The sequence below is a fragment of the Ambystoma mexicanum genome, chromosome 6q, assembly GCF_040938575.1.
Source record: "Ambystoma mexicanum isolate Mex_15411 chromosome 6q, UKY_AmexF1_1, whole genome shotgun sequence".
In the NCBI taxonomy this organism is placed as follows: Eukaryota; Metazoa; Chordata; class Amphibia; order Caudata; family Ambystomatidae; genus Ambystoma; species Ambystoma mexicanum.
In genome coordinates, this window is record NC_090937.1 from 1,414,062,775 (window position 1) to 1,414,078,095 (window position 15,321).

General features: G+C 43.4%; 1 protein-coding gene across 5 annotated transcripts in view; it reads right to left on the minus strand.

Annotated features, from left to right (window-relative positions):
* Positions 1-15,321, minus strand: part of FAM193A (family with sequence similarity 193 member A) — a 974,920-nt gene that overhangs the window by 109,772 nt on the left and 849,827 nt on the right. For all 5 annotated transcript variants that reach the window (XM_069632109.1, XM_069632106.1, XM_069632108.1 and 2 more), the window contains one exon: positions 2,343-3,162. In XM_069632109.1, coding sequence (XP_069488210.1) covers positions 2,343-3,162 — 820 coding nt within the window. The remainder of the gene's footprint in view (positions 1-2,342; positions 3,163-15,321) is intronic.

A 15,321-nucleotide genomic window follows, 5' to 3' on the forward strand; every position in this document is an offset into this window, starting at 1 on the left:
TAGCCTCATAGGAAAGGGCACCCCTTTGGCGAGAAGTGACAAGATCACGTGAATCGTCACAGTGTACCCAAAGCAACTCACATGATACTGCATCCCTATAAAGTTAAACACATTTTCTTGCAACAGATCATGTCAAAAAAAGATTGGGAATACTTATGACTCACTAATACTGGGAACACATTGTATCCCGATCTTGAGGAAAGCGAAATCAGTGGGTATTGCTATCAATTCAAATGTGAACATGATTGATCACATATCAGCCACAGTTAGTGTGTGTCACTACTATATTAGTTTGCGGAGGCAGATTATGCCATTCATAACTACTACTAATGCTGCTATTGTTACTAGAGAGGTTATAGGAAGCAAATCGGACTGGGGTAATGCATTGCTAATGGGGATCCCAGCCTATGAAATAGCTCGGCTGCAGGTAGTCCAGAATGCTGCAGCTGGAATAATATCTAACACAGGTCGTCGTGAACAAAGTACATTGGTGTTAAAAAAATAAATAAAAAAAAATCCACTGGCTCCCAATCACCCAACAGGTTAAATTTACAGCATTAACAATAACACAGATGCTTGTATGGCAAAACCCCGGAATATCTCAAAGAGAGTCTGAAATGGTACAAACCAACTCGGAAATTGCAATCAGTTTCTGAACATTTAATGTTCCGCAAATGTGCCAAACACACCCATGAGGTTGGCAAATCATTTCAGGTTTTGGCACCTGTATTGTGGAATGCTCTTCCTATTCATATGAGGTCGGAATCCTCTCTATCCTTTAGAATATAACTGAAAACTTGTATTCTCTGAATTTTTACTTACATTTGTTATGTACATTAGTTTTCTTGATTTAGATGCTGACCTACATTTTTTGTTCTGAACTCTTTGCATTGTACTTTATTCTGGTTTTGCTTATTGCCTTCCCCATGTCAGTTTTCAGGTTATGGTATTGCGCTTTGATGGCTGCAAGCTTAAGCGCATAATAAATAAATACATCTTGTATCAAAAGACAATCATGCAACCAGTAGCACAAAAACACACGTTCAAGACGTACCTTTCTTATGTCAGGCCTCTTGGCTCTGCTCTAAGACAGCATGAAGGGAAATAATTGATACTTCCATTTGAGTATGCCCTCCCTGCAGCCCATAGAAAGTCATGGCATCACCAAGATACACACCCTCATGACCTTCAAGGGACCAGACCTCTCTTGGACCATGCAGATACTGCAGGAATAGAGGTATTTATGAGAAAGCATCCTACCTAGATTTGGGCCTGCAAGTATACCTCCTTGACGGGACTTTGGAGCACTGCCTTAAAATGCCCCCAGTCAAGTTTACGGACTGAACAATTTCCATGGCGAGCATTAATGGTCCCTTCAAAATGGGAGGGCACGACACAGTCTCATTATTGGCGGCCAGAGGTGACACACATTAAAGTCCTTATCGATCCACCAGAATCAACAGGGAGAACCAGAGCAGAACTAGGATTTGTTCATAGAACGGAAATTCTAAAGACAAAAGCAGCATCAACTTAACAGTTAAATGCATTCTCATATGACCTGCCTGGTGCACGACAAAAACAGCAAAGTGATTTGCCTGAAATGCCACAACTCTACACTGCAGTGGTGCCAAACAAGATACACAGCCATCTTGAAATCTTCAGTCTCACAGTGTGTGTGTGTGTGTGCATGCGTGAGGGGGAGCTGGGATTACAGAAATGAGAATTGAGCATACTCTTATTGTGGGATGCACATGAACATCACAATGATTTCTGGTATTTACAAGTGATCAAAAATAAACAGGAAGCACTATCCAAAAATATTAAGTTGATGCCTATGCCACAAGACATCCAAGACACCAACCCCTACATACGCTCAGGTAGAGCCCTAAGAAGAGGAAAAGTCAGCGGAGAGCACCTTGCCCACAGAGAAGAGTCAGGAGAGGAGGTGAAACAACAGGCACAGAGAGGAAGGTGTCCACAGTGCAGAACAGAAGAACAAGAGTGCAGCCAGAGTTAGTCAGGGGGGAAATGTAAGTTAAAAGGAGGAGGAAGGCAACACACTGGACAGGGTGCAGAGAGGAGATAAAAACAAATGGCTGCATGACAGAAGGGAAGGTGGAAGGGAGGGCATCCCCCATCCATTAGCCCCCTCCCCCTGAACAACCCTGTACCTAACAACCTGACCCTCTAGAGGTCAACAAACACCTGCTGCACAGAGACAGTAGGCCAGGTCCTGGATAGGTCTCAACCAGGTCAAGCCTTACAACAGACTGCATCCTGCGTTATGCCATAGGCTGCTGTTATTTCACCAAAAAGGACCAACATTCAGATTTTTCACTTACCAATAGAAGTGTTAACTTTATCTCCTTTCTTCTTCTTGTTTTTCTTATTCTTGCTCTTTGGCTGAGGAGATTCTGCCTGTATCAATTTGTTATTTTGCTGCTGCTCACTTGGAGAAGGGGATTTGTTCACTGCTTGAGTTCTCTCTTTAACATGATTCAGCTGCTTTTTGTTGTTTACTCTTTTCTCCTCTTTTTTTTGATCGGGTAGTGGTGCAAGATCCAAAATGTTCACTTTAGATTCTATTGGGCTTTTTGCTTTAGATGGAACATCCGTGCTTCTAGCAGTCTCCAAAGGTTTTTTAACTTGCTCCGGGGAAGATTTATTAATCTGTTTTACTTTTGCTTTGCCATTGCTTTCTTTCTGATGTGCCTTATCTAAGAGAAAGAGTTCTTGCTGTTCTACAGTCCTTTCCTTCTGCAATGGCTGCTTTGAGTCTGTTAATTCGACTGGGCTGGAGAGTGAAATTGCAGTATTGAGAACAGGCCTTTGCTCCAAGTTTTTTACAGAATCAGGTGGAGGGCTACAGCATGTTTGCAACTTATTCGATTGCTCATCTATGCAATTTTGAATGTCTTCTAGAGTGCTTGGTATGGGACATTTTACTAAATGAGAGTTCAAACAAAGTGCGTTTAGCTTTAGAGAGTCTTTATTTGTCCTTTCTTTTTTCTTTTTCTTGAGAGCACGCATGTGTTGGAATTCCTGAAGTCGCTGCAACTCAAGTTTTAATCGTTCCTCCTCCTCGTCATGCAATCTCTGTTCTTCCAACAGTTGATATTCCTTCGCTCTCTCTTCTGCTTCTTGACGTGCCTTTTCCTCTAACTGTAAACAAAGGAGCACATTTAAAAAGATATTATTCGTAAGAGCATATGAGCCTAAAAAAGCATGATTAACTGTGAAATGCCCTTATGAAAACAAACAAAAGTAAATTATTTTCTGGGTACACACACCTATTTGCAGATTTGGTATTTTGTGCTCAAGACTAACAGTTTTCTGCTTATACAGCCTCCACGGTTAGGAGATACTTTATGTATGTATATATGGAACCCCCAAACTGTTTTGTACCGGTCCTGAATTTTGAAGGCGCGTAAAGACTTTTTACGTCAATTGCCTTGTTAAGCTCATCTGTTTTGGGGACGGTGTCCAGTCTATATGGCTATGAGTGCAGGATAAGTCTATTCTCCACTGTGAAATCCTTAATTTATTTTACATTGCACTCTTCACCTTACAATGAAGTGCGGTAGGGATACTTTGTGTCCCCATTTAAGTTTTCTTAACGTTCTTACTTGCATAATGTGTCCAAAAGGGGCCGGTGCCAGTGGATATTTTTCTCCAGTTTTCCCTTTTTGTGCACTTATGCATTTTACCACTTAATGCCTTTTTGAATATAATGTACCCTAAAATGGCTTTGCCACCTGCCTTTTGCCTATCCATTGTCCAACTTGTATTTTGGCCTTATTCCTGCACCATCAGATCCAGATTTGCCATATATGGAAACCCCTTTCCCAAGGAGCTCCAGCTTTATGTGCAAAGCAGAGGTGCTTGTGGCCAGATGCGGGAGCTGGCATTTAGTTCCACTTCACATCCATGCCAAAGTGTGTATGTTGCTGGACAGATGGTGTGGCCGGAGGCTGTCCATGATTGGACAGCCCCTGCCAGAGTTAATGGTGCATATTCTTGCCCTTTGGTAGGCGACTCCAACTCGAATCCTGGAAAAATTAGGACTTTTGCAGCCATTCAACAGATGGGCGTTTGAGCCAAGACTCGTATGAAGAGGAACATACCCACTGAAGACCTGGAACTCGTTGCAGCCAAACATCTTTGTTTTCTTTAACTGTCCCAGAAAAGCCCTTTGCTGATGTCCAGAAGACCACCATGGATGCTTGATCCCTGGATCAGTAGAAACAGCCAGTCGCAACCCCTGCTCGAGGATCCTGCCCTTGGAAGCTTTCTGAGGTGTCCCGAAACCAGCCTGTGGGCTGAAAAGCTTCTTTGTGGGCTACCTCACTGCACCAGATGCTGTTACAATGGTCGCACTTGGGACTCCGCTGATCCTGGGCTGTGAAACAAGATGCCTCTCTCTGCAGTGGTAGCTCTCCAGCACAAATAGGAGCCTTGCACAAACAGCTTCTTTGTTTCCGCCACAACGGTCATCTTCCGCCATTTCTTCCAAGTGGCCATTGCTGATCCCTGCCTGCCTCGTGTCCTGGGGGGTTCCTCAGAGGTAGACAACGTGAGGGTCCTTTCTTCATTGTATGAAGGCTATTCAGTTGTCCAGTCCCAGGAACCTCTCGCCAGAGTGCGAATGCATCAAGTAGCTGGACCTAAATTCCGACATCAAAAGTGACCTCTGCATCCGCAACTCCTTGACCTCCTTCCCCAGAACCAAGACAGAGCACTGGGCCCAGTTATTTCAGGATCTACCAAAGTGGTCCCTGAGCGAATCAGAGGACACCCCCAACTTCCAAGGGGTTGAACGGCATAAGGATGCTGTCCTACCTCTCCCTTGTCTGACTGACCAGTGGAGTTCTGGTCAAGATGCCTCCACTGTGTTTCCTCTAAAGTGTTTGGATGCCAAGAACATTTCTACAACTTTGAAAAATGTACAAACTGCATGTTGGCTTTGCCAATACTTGTTCATACACCCTTTAAGACTCGTAGCCTTCTGAAAAGATCTGCATTGAGCCCTGAGTCTCTAGAGGGACTAGGTCCCCTCTATTCTATCAAGGCAAGGACTTTGTAAGGCGTAGTGTCTTATTTTATAAGGCTGTGTATGCCATTTCCAACTCCTTTCTTTCCTACACATTAGCTCACTGATTTGTTTTCTTACCTTGATATTCACATGCTTTGCTACACTACAGTTGCTAAGATTGTTTTATCTGTGTTCAAGAGCTAAGTGTTAGCGCTCTGTCGCCAGAGCAGCCTAAAAGTGAATGTGCATATAATATTGTGCGTTTAGTGACATAATTACATGTGGTTTTTAATTGATAAGAGTTTGTCCAAGGCGTACAAATGCATGTATTTTTATACATTTTGCCTAACTTATATTAAGAGTTTTCTGTGTTTGCTTGATGAATCCTTTACAACTCCCAAGTCCTGCTAATTCTAAGACTTATTGATCCGTCATACCACCCAGGTAGCATTTGGCTAGACAAAAGAGTATTTCCCTTTTCACCTGTATAGGGTAGTGTATGGGAGGAAATGACTCTTAGGCACCCTCTCCTCCATTGCGACCCGCTTGCATACTATGGTCTTCCAACGGCTACCCATGCGCCTGGGGCCCCAGGTGCCGGATGGACGCGGGACGACCCATATGGATGTAAAGCTCAACTAAAAGGCTGATTATTGACTCCATTTTGTACGCGGTAAAACAGGTCTATTAGCAAAACCCGCCTGCAGGGCTGCAGCTCTTCCTTCGAGATCGCACACAGTCAGCCAGTCATTTCCCTCACCCTCCGCCCCTCTGTGTCCCTGTGGCAGCCCTGTTCTCACGGGAGACTAGGCGCAAACAAGCTACAAGACAAACACTGTATCTTTCACCTTCCTCAGTCCCTCACTGACCTGTGAATGACCGGGCAAGAGTTTGGGTCAGAGAGAAACAATTCATCTCCACAAACATGTCCCACTGCCTGCAGACCATTTATGATATACGATGTGGAAAACCCCCCAACCTCGCGCCTCTTTTGAAGTAACAGATACATACCCCATGCCTGTGTGCCACCCTGTTTCACCCACACTGCTAATCTCCCTGTAAAGGCTATAAATCTCCTTCTGTGGTTGTGTACTAAGGGGCTGACTATGTAAATCAACAAAACGATCTTTACCAATTACACTGCGCATAAAGATATGATCTACATGTCTAGGTCTCATATTGTTGGTTGAACATCGTCCCTTGTCAAAGACCTACACTAATGTATGATATGCCAAGTTGCTTGCTCGATATGATGCAAAGTATATGACCCATATGCTCAATGGTTTTTAATATTATGTATGTTCGCAAACATGTACGTTTCATGTGTACAATATAAACGGCAAGGCTACAAGGCTAATGTAAATAGAGTAATTTTGCAGCACGATGATCATGGTGAATGCAAAGGGATAACCTATATTGTAATCAGAGCACGCTTACTATTTGTTGTACCTGCAGTGACAATGACCTGGTTTTACCTCATCCTATTGATTTACATATAATCCCACTAAGTGAACTGGACCCAGCTCAACAGGCATCAGGGCCTTCCCTCCCCTCTCGCAGCACTGCGCACTCAGCCCCCACCATCCCCCCCCTCGTGCTGGGCTGATGGCTAAAGGCCCTTTTCTCACTGATGCCCCGATGCTACAAATGCAACCTCTCACCCTTCCGCTGAGCCTGCACCAAGTATCCACCCTGCCCTGAGCCCCCTGACACGATGTCACCATGAACTCACCTCGCACCCCCCAGACTCTGGTCCAAGAAATATGGGCAATAAGCCCCTAACCTCAAAGCCTTATGATGTAACAATTGCATGCCCCTCATCAAAGTACCACCACAGCTCACTCCAGACCCTTGATCCTATGTGTGACAATATACATAATTCACCCCCCCCACGATAAACAAACTACTACTGCCTCATGGGATCTAAGGAAATGCTTGATGAATGAGACAACATAATCTTGTGAATAGGCTAGGCACATGGGCCCATGCAGTCTCACTTTTATCGTCCAGGTCAGATATCTAGTAATATAATTCTTGTATGTTAAAATGCATATTTAATGTTCAAGGTATGTGTGGCCACAAGGGCAAACGCTAAGTAGGGTATATCTTCACGATTTGGACATCGCCTGACCTTGCACCCCACCCAGATGTGCCCAGGTGACCCACATGCTCCATGAAGTAACCAGTTCCATGCTAGCCAAACCGGGAGCACCACCCCTACAGCATGGATACAGTCCTGTCCCCTTCATCCAATGGCATAAACTTAATGTATCACTTCTAGCACACGTACTAGATGGAGTGATTTTGTAATATAATGTGTGTTTTCTGATGTTTTGGCATAGTGCTCTCAGAGTTTGCAGAGTTCTCTGCTTGCCCTATTTGGTTTTGGATAAACTTTACTTTTATCTTCATCCGCGCTTGGTCCTGGTCTCATTTCCTCCTAGGGTGTGTCCATTATTGACTCTCATTGGGAGTTATCACTGCATTTTGGGGGACACTCACATTCAGTAGCCTCATCAGAAACAGTGCACATGGTCGATTATGAAAATCCACCTTATCTGTGCACAAATCATTCATAGAACTTGTGAAACAAATGTTCATTTCCTAAAGATATTCCTACCACAAGAACCTCACGGGAAAAGTTAGACCAACACTTAAAAATGTATTTTAATGAGTAGAGCTGTAGCACTTGCCACCTGACAGTTTGGTATAAAGCAGCAGTACTACTAAAATATAATTACAAAATTCTCTGAAAGCGAAGGGCTGATGAAGAAAAGGCCAATTCCTGTTCGGACCAGGAGGACCCAGTGCCCGACCCCCTGCTCAGACAGCCGATAAGCATGCACCAACATGTGTTTATGCCCTCTGTCCCCACAGGCCATCCCCACCCCCTCTGGTCCCCCTGTGATGTTCCCTTGTGTCCCCCTCCCTTCTCGTGTTGCCTGTTTTGCTTGTTTCTTCCACCCGACCCCTCCTCCAGCCTACTTCTGCAGGAGTCTCTCCGGATACATTCTGGTTTCACCATCACTGTCTTGTGGCCAATGATGGATTTGACTTTTGTGGACATCATTGATTCACGGTGCATCTCCCTTTCTTAACTCTCATGCTGGACTTCCTTTTCATCTTGTACTCATGGTGGCCCTGAATCATGCTCTTCCCATCTTCATCTCGTATCCTGGCTTGCAACATTACGTGTTACTACTGACTTCTACAATTGTATTCGCTCTCCCCTCTTGCTTCTCCACTCTTTTTGACTGCTTGCTCTCCTCTGTTCTCTCCGCCTCTCCCATCACCCCCTACCCCCATCTTCTTCCATCCGCCCTGACTTTCTTCTATGCACTTACTCTATCAGAATTGTCCCTGGACCTAGTATGATAGCAACCTCGCCTGTCTCCTCCCTCCCATCTCCTTAATTGCACCCTCCAGCACTATCTGAAATGTCGTCAGGCCTAGTACGATAGGCGCTTGTTTTGTTCCTCCCCTCCCTTTCTGCACCCCTCTCCCTCATCTTTTGTTTGTTGCCGGCTCTACCAGAAATGTCGTCGGGCCTAGTACGGTAGTCGCCTGTCCATTTCCATTTCCTTCCCACTCTCCCCCTTCCTTATCTATGTCTTAGCTCTTGCATCTGAAATGTTGTCAGGCCGAGTACGATAGTTAATTTCACATCCTTACTGTTCATGGCCTGTGAGAATGTCATTGTATTGGTTCCATGTGTTAATTCCGCCGCAAAAATATTTTGATGCAAAACATATCTGCATAATTTTTTAATGTGCAGGTGCACCCCCGCAACCCCTGCTCCCACATAATATCCCCAACAAAAATATCGCCTATGGTGAACCAAACGGCCATATCTACAGTGATATTTTTGTTGGGGATATTATGTAGTGATACCATTGTATTTTCCCTTGTTCCCTCCCTTACCTTGAAGCGCTTTGAACCACATTGTGTATAGGCGCTATATAAATAGACTATCATATCAATACCAGATTAAACTTTTGTGAAATGGCTCTAAAAAAAACTATTCTTTTAAAAAGGAGTTGCCCATTAATGATGTATATGGCCCCCGCTACCCAGGTTTTGCAACATGGGGAATATGCACATTAGCAGAGGTTACCCATTATCCAACTCAATTAAGTTTTGTTTGCATTGGGTGAATAAATGGCTAAATTGGGCCTCCTGTGTTTCACCTCTAACCTACAGGTTGAGAGAATAGAGCTCAGCAGTGCACACTCCATGAGGCTTCAAGCACAGGCTTTGGTTAAGGGCAAATGATGCATATTTTTGGCAAGCCATGTTGGGTAATGATCCATCAGATGAGCTTTACCCCGACAGTGACATTTGTATTGAGCAGACTACAAATGGATGAAAATCATACAGTTACACAAGTTCTAAAAGGTAAAATTTCAGCAAAACAGATTGGAGCAGAATTACACTGCAAATTCCAGTTAAATAAAATAAATGTGATCAGTGAAAACATTTAGTTAGCATGGATTATGTGTCCAGAGACAATGCCACTGGTGAAAACTAATGTTTTCAAAGACTCCTGGAGAGGAAGGCTAAAACAAAGGGCTCTCAAATGGGATAAAGAAGTAAGGGCCATTGGTAAATCTATCCCATACAATGTGCTGCAGTTGGTTCTCACAATTGAGGCTACAACCAAAACTCATTTGGGTCTGTCTCAGGGAAAAGTACCATAGCACTACCAAGAAAAAAGGATGGTGGATGCCTAGGTAAATCATGTACACGTTTTAAATGCATTAAGTTTGCGTACCGGTTGATAGATTTAACAAAAAACCCAAGGTCAAGTGAATTAAAATTGGACGCGCTTTTCCACTTTGTCCAACATAAGAGATTAAAATCACTCATGTCATGAAATGCATTTAGAAAAATAAATGCTAAGGCCACATTCATGGTCCAAATGCGGGGTTCAATATGCAGTTAGAGTCCCAAATAAAACCATGTGGCGATTCAGGCATCAGAGCACACATCTACAGAAGTGCTAGCCTGGATGGATTTCAAACTCAGTTTACTAGGGTGAAAGCCAACTACCTCAAACCCCCCTCCCCGGAAAAAAACCTTTGAAAAGCAAGGAAGTTTACTTCACTAAAAGTATCACCAATTTCCTGTTTCAAAACCCTACTTAACTTACCACTAACATTTTTTTTAAGGTTATGTTATTTTTCATGGTGAAACATTTTTGGTGTTTTTACCAGTTCCTTATAACTACTGTAGAGAAGCAGACGTGTGCGTCGCTGATAGACTCAGCCCCCTCACCTCGGCTATACTGGAACAGTAGTAGAAGAGCCCTTTGTGACACCAGGTATTGTCCCAATGCCACATTTAGTGTACGAGAGTCGATATGCACTCAAACAACCGTATCGAATGTACCCTCGAACTGAAAGGGTAGTGGGAGATTTGCAGGAACCACTAAGCTTTGAAGAGCTGTAAAGAAAGTGACAGTTGCAAGGTGGCATCATGAAGGAAAGTCACAAGGACGCACTGAAACGATATGAAAACACTTAAAGAATGAAGATGTAACTTAAGTAACAAGAGAAACATGTAACTAAACAAAGAAATCATGAGCAGCAAAGATATAAGTGAGCAGAGAAAGTAAATGTATGTATGCAGAAACGGAAGGTAGATGAGACAAATAGAAGCTTGCTGCAGAAGAAAATGTAACATGACTAAAGCAGCCATGAGAAAAAGATGGACGCCGGACTTGTGTTGAAACCAATCAAGCTACCTCAGAGACAGACCATGGCTCCATAGTCAAGAGAGTCGAGACACGCTGGAGAAACAGCTTTCTGTGAGGAATAAACATGAGTTTATTTGCCTGGGATCAAGGAATAATTGCAAGGCACAAAGGGAAAATTCGGGAGTAATGACACAGAGCCTAATTGAATTAAATGGCACTAAATAAAAGGTTGAAATGGACAACATTGGGGTCTCCTCGCATGTGATTCAGAAGTAGAAAACAAGGGCTATTCATTAAGCCCCAGACCAGGCTAATGGTGTACCTGCACTCCCTTGAAAGTCCTAGAGCAGAGAACAGGCTGCAAGGTCAACTACAAAAAAGCCACGTTAAGCTTAGGGCATGACCCATGAGAGATGATGGATTAATTTGCAGTGGGTATTAGTCTGGCGTTGTTCTCTACACCCGATTTTCATTTAGCTTACCTGCTGCTTATGAGCCAAAGGTCCAAGGATGGGAGAGCATGCCAACCAATTATATGGGTCTATGTAGCAACATGCTACACAGGCCAATCCGCTACTGTTATTTTGTATTATATATATTTAGAGGTGTTTCAAGGCGTGCCTACCAGATCAGGGGCATCCAGTAAGGTTGTTAATACTTATATGATATATAGGTACACATGTTCCCTTAACCAATCTCTCCCTTGAATGGGTTTTACAGTTTTCCACATAGGATGACGTCATAGCTGACGTACATTAAGTAAAAAGCCTTTGTATAATCGAAACTTAAGTGTGAGTGCTTGAACTACATTCTGTTGTTCACCAGATTTCCCTACTTTATTAAGTTGATAATAAAGTAGTACTTTGCAATATTCTTTGAATCTGTGCGGTTATTTGGGTCTGAGATCATTATTGGTAATTCCATCGAGCACGAGACGCTTCAAGGTACCACAGCACTGGTCACTTTTAGGGGCACGTTGCAATAGATCCCTGCGTTATAGGCCCCAGTAATTATAGGAATCTAGTAAAAAGATGAACATGTTTCTATCAAACTCTTCCTAAGCATATCAGTGCATACAACCAAGTAAAAATAAAGGAGTGGCATGTATGCAAGAATATCCTGACCACACGACTAGTCTGAGTGTATATGTATTTAAATGTCAGACGTAACAAGTGGCTTTAATCTGTTCACACAATTGGAGCATAAGAAAAACACATTTTAAGTCAATATCATATAATTAGAGGTCCACAACATACAATTCACAAGCTCTTTCCAAATATGCAATTAAAACATATCTGCCAATCTTCCCCCAAGATCCCTCGCCCCTACCAATTACAATTGGGGCTTCCAAGATGGGGTGTGACCTTTCTTTCCTTCAATTTTATTAGTGTTAATTTACCAAACTAGTGACTAGCTACAAAAGTGGCTGGCACAAATCACTTAAAACTTATTTTAAACAATCCAAGAAATCAATTAAAATAACCCTTTTGAAGTGGTTGGTTCCCAACAGGCATAGGAAGAGAAATCTGCAAATCCTATATATAAATCCACAAGAATGATTTTCAAAAATAAAATATGGTTACCTTGGTGTTATCTTGGACAGCTCGCCTAAAGAAAAAGCGATGCAAGAGGCGCTCCATGCTAAAAACCACAAAATTGGCAACTCAAGGGAAAGCCATCGACATCAAATTTGGCCGATTCTCAATCATCCCAGCCAGAGATTTCTACAAAAAGAAGGTCATACCATCCTTGACCTATGGCGCGGATGCCAATGCCGAACCTTCCCGCAGAATTGTGGCCAAAACTAGAAGCGATTTTTTTGGAGATCAATTCTTGGTCTCCCAAAATCGACACCCATCACATTGATTAGACGCAAACTCTCATCTTTGACAACAATAGACTGCAACAGCGTCCTACTATACAGGAAATGTATTCAGAAAGACTTGCACTTGCCGAATGTTGATAAGATGGGAAACCAAGAACTTGTCCATTCTAAATTCAGTTGAAAGTAACGCAGAGGAGCTTATAACCAACCCAGTAAAAGTTATCAAAAAGATTAAAGAGCTCGACTGGATTAAGACTATCGGAACCGCTAACAAATACAAACTCTCCAGCATCTCTCCCCGTTTTTCAAGAAGTTGGACTCTTTACAACCCTACCTAAAGCTTTTCCCAAGTAGGTTGGTGCGTAACTACCTTTAAAAAATCTGACTGAATTTATTGGAAACAAATGAAGTTTTGGCTATAAGACACCTATCCCTAACCAACTGTTGCCGAATTTGCAAATCCAATACTGTAAAGGAAACAATCCGCCATCTCCTCCTGAACTGTCCAGCGACGCGAGAAATTTGTTTTATATATTTGAAAAACAGTTTATCTAATTTCACACTTCAAGATGAGGAAAATAGTTGGAATAAATTGATCGGAGGCGACACACCGAAATGGCTCCTAGCGACAGTGAACATCATTCAATACATTTTCAAAGTGATGCTTCCCGCTCAGATCTTAAACACTGCTCCAATTACACCAACAAACTAATTTTCCTCCTCTTTCTCCTTTTTGACCACGGTCTGTTCTTTCTTCAGTGTTAGCAAACTGTTTTTCTTTTTTCTTCTTTTAAGTTTGTTCTACAGTCCTTCAGTTTTTCGGTCTACTTGCTACAACTACTACTTTTCTTTGTAAAAAATCAGTAGAGATAAAAAAATAAAAATAAAAATATATGGTTACTCTGGTATTTCAATCCTATGGTTACTCATCAGTTACTTACCTGTAACTACATTTCTCCAGCATCATTTCTTTCTATCTGTGGCGTATAAGGAGCTGGTAAGGCCCTTCCCTAGAATTGGAATTTGCGCTCTAACTTTCTGCACATCAATGTCAATTATCTAAATATATGCAGAAATCCGATGTAAGCAAAGGACATGCATTTATTTGCTTGCACATGCTGTATCCACATGCTTTTCCATTGCGAAGTCGCTTCACAATACGAGTTTTGGCCCTCTAAGATGGCTGCCCCCTTGTGCCACAGGCCCCCTTTTCTGATGTGCCTGGCTGGCTTCCGCTCCCATTGGCTAGCCTTACCATCATTAGCCAATTGAACTCACCGGAAGGTGGGAGCTGGCCCTCTGATCTAAGAACTGCATCGAGGCCCCGTCTGTCCCTGTCCGTACCAGTAGGTGTGCCGTGCTGTGACCTCTTGATGGCCTTTCACCCCTTACTCAGTTGTATTACACTTCTCCATGCACATCGCTGCGGTAGTTGTCGACTCCCAAGAGCCGGCCCCTGGAGTTCTTTGCTGCTTTCTTTGAATCGGTAGCATGTGAGGAGCAGCTGAACAGCTTACTGGTGCTCCGGAATGCAGCAAGAGCACTCCTGGCCTACGGTCCATGGCCCCATGCCGGTAAGGCCCCTCGATAGAATTGGGATTTGCGCTATACCTTTCCGCACATCAATGCCAATTATCGAAATATCTGCAAGAATCCAATGTAAGGCAAGGACAAGCATTATTTGCTTGCACATGCTGGATCCACGTGCTTTTCCATTGCGAAGGGGCTTCACAAAACGAGTTTTGGCCCTCTAAGATGGCCGCCCCCTTGGGCCACAGGCCCCCTTGCAGATGTGTCTGGCTGGCTCCCGCTGGCTAGCCTTATCATCATTAGCCAATCAAACTCGCCAGGAGGCGGGAGCCGGCCCTCCGATTCAATGCCTGTATCGAAGGCCCGGTCTGTCCCTTTCCGTACCTGTACGTGCGCCGTGCTGTGACCTGATGGCCTTTCACCCCCTCACTCCGTTGTATTACACTTCTCCATGCACATCGCTGCAATAGTTGTCGACTCCCAAGAGCCGACCCCTCAGATTGCTTCAATGATATCCCCAGCATCTGCCCCTTTCTCCGAGACTCACTAGCCAACAATGAAAAGGCCCTATTGCTTATTGGCGACATTGTTTCTACTCACTTTACTGCAACCCTTGGCACATCTGTACGCGTATTTGCTATATAATGCACTTTAACATTGCCTTTCTGCTACCTAAATGTTTTTTTTCCTCTTGCACATTGTTCTGAATCTCTGTCACACCTACATCATGTTAATGCTCGACTACTACACCCATAGCCACCAACATTCTGTACCATCCTTCAGATGCCTCTATATGCACTATTTGCCTGTTACACATTATACCACTTAATCTTGTCTTTACTAAGCCTTACTGCTATGGTTGCCCTCAGACTGCATTGTAATGCCCTCCTACTAGCTTACCCCTAGCTTGCGTCCCACATGCTCCCCACCTTCCTGCAACTGCATATTTTGACGTAGCACCCTGTACCACGAGTTGAGGCTTCTCCAAAGTGTGTTCCTAAAACTAACTCACATCCTACCTGATTGTAACTGTTTATTTGTCTGACCACTACTTACTTGCGGTCTCAATGTTGTCTTCTACTCCCCAGATCTCATCCACTACCACCTAAAACATTCTTTGGATGCAATCTACGCAGTTTCAACTCCTGAATTTTCTATGACACCTCCACCACCATTATCCCCTCCTTAATAAACTTTTCTTCTCTTACTTCTGATGAGGCAGCATCTACTCTCTCTTGG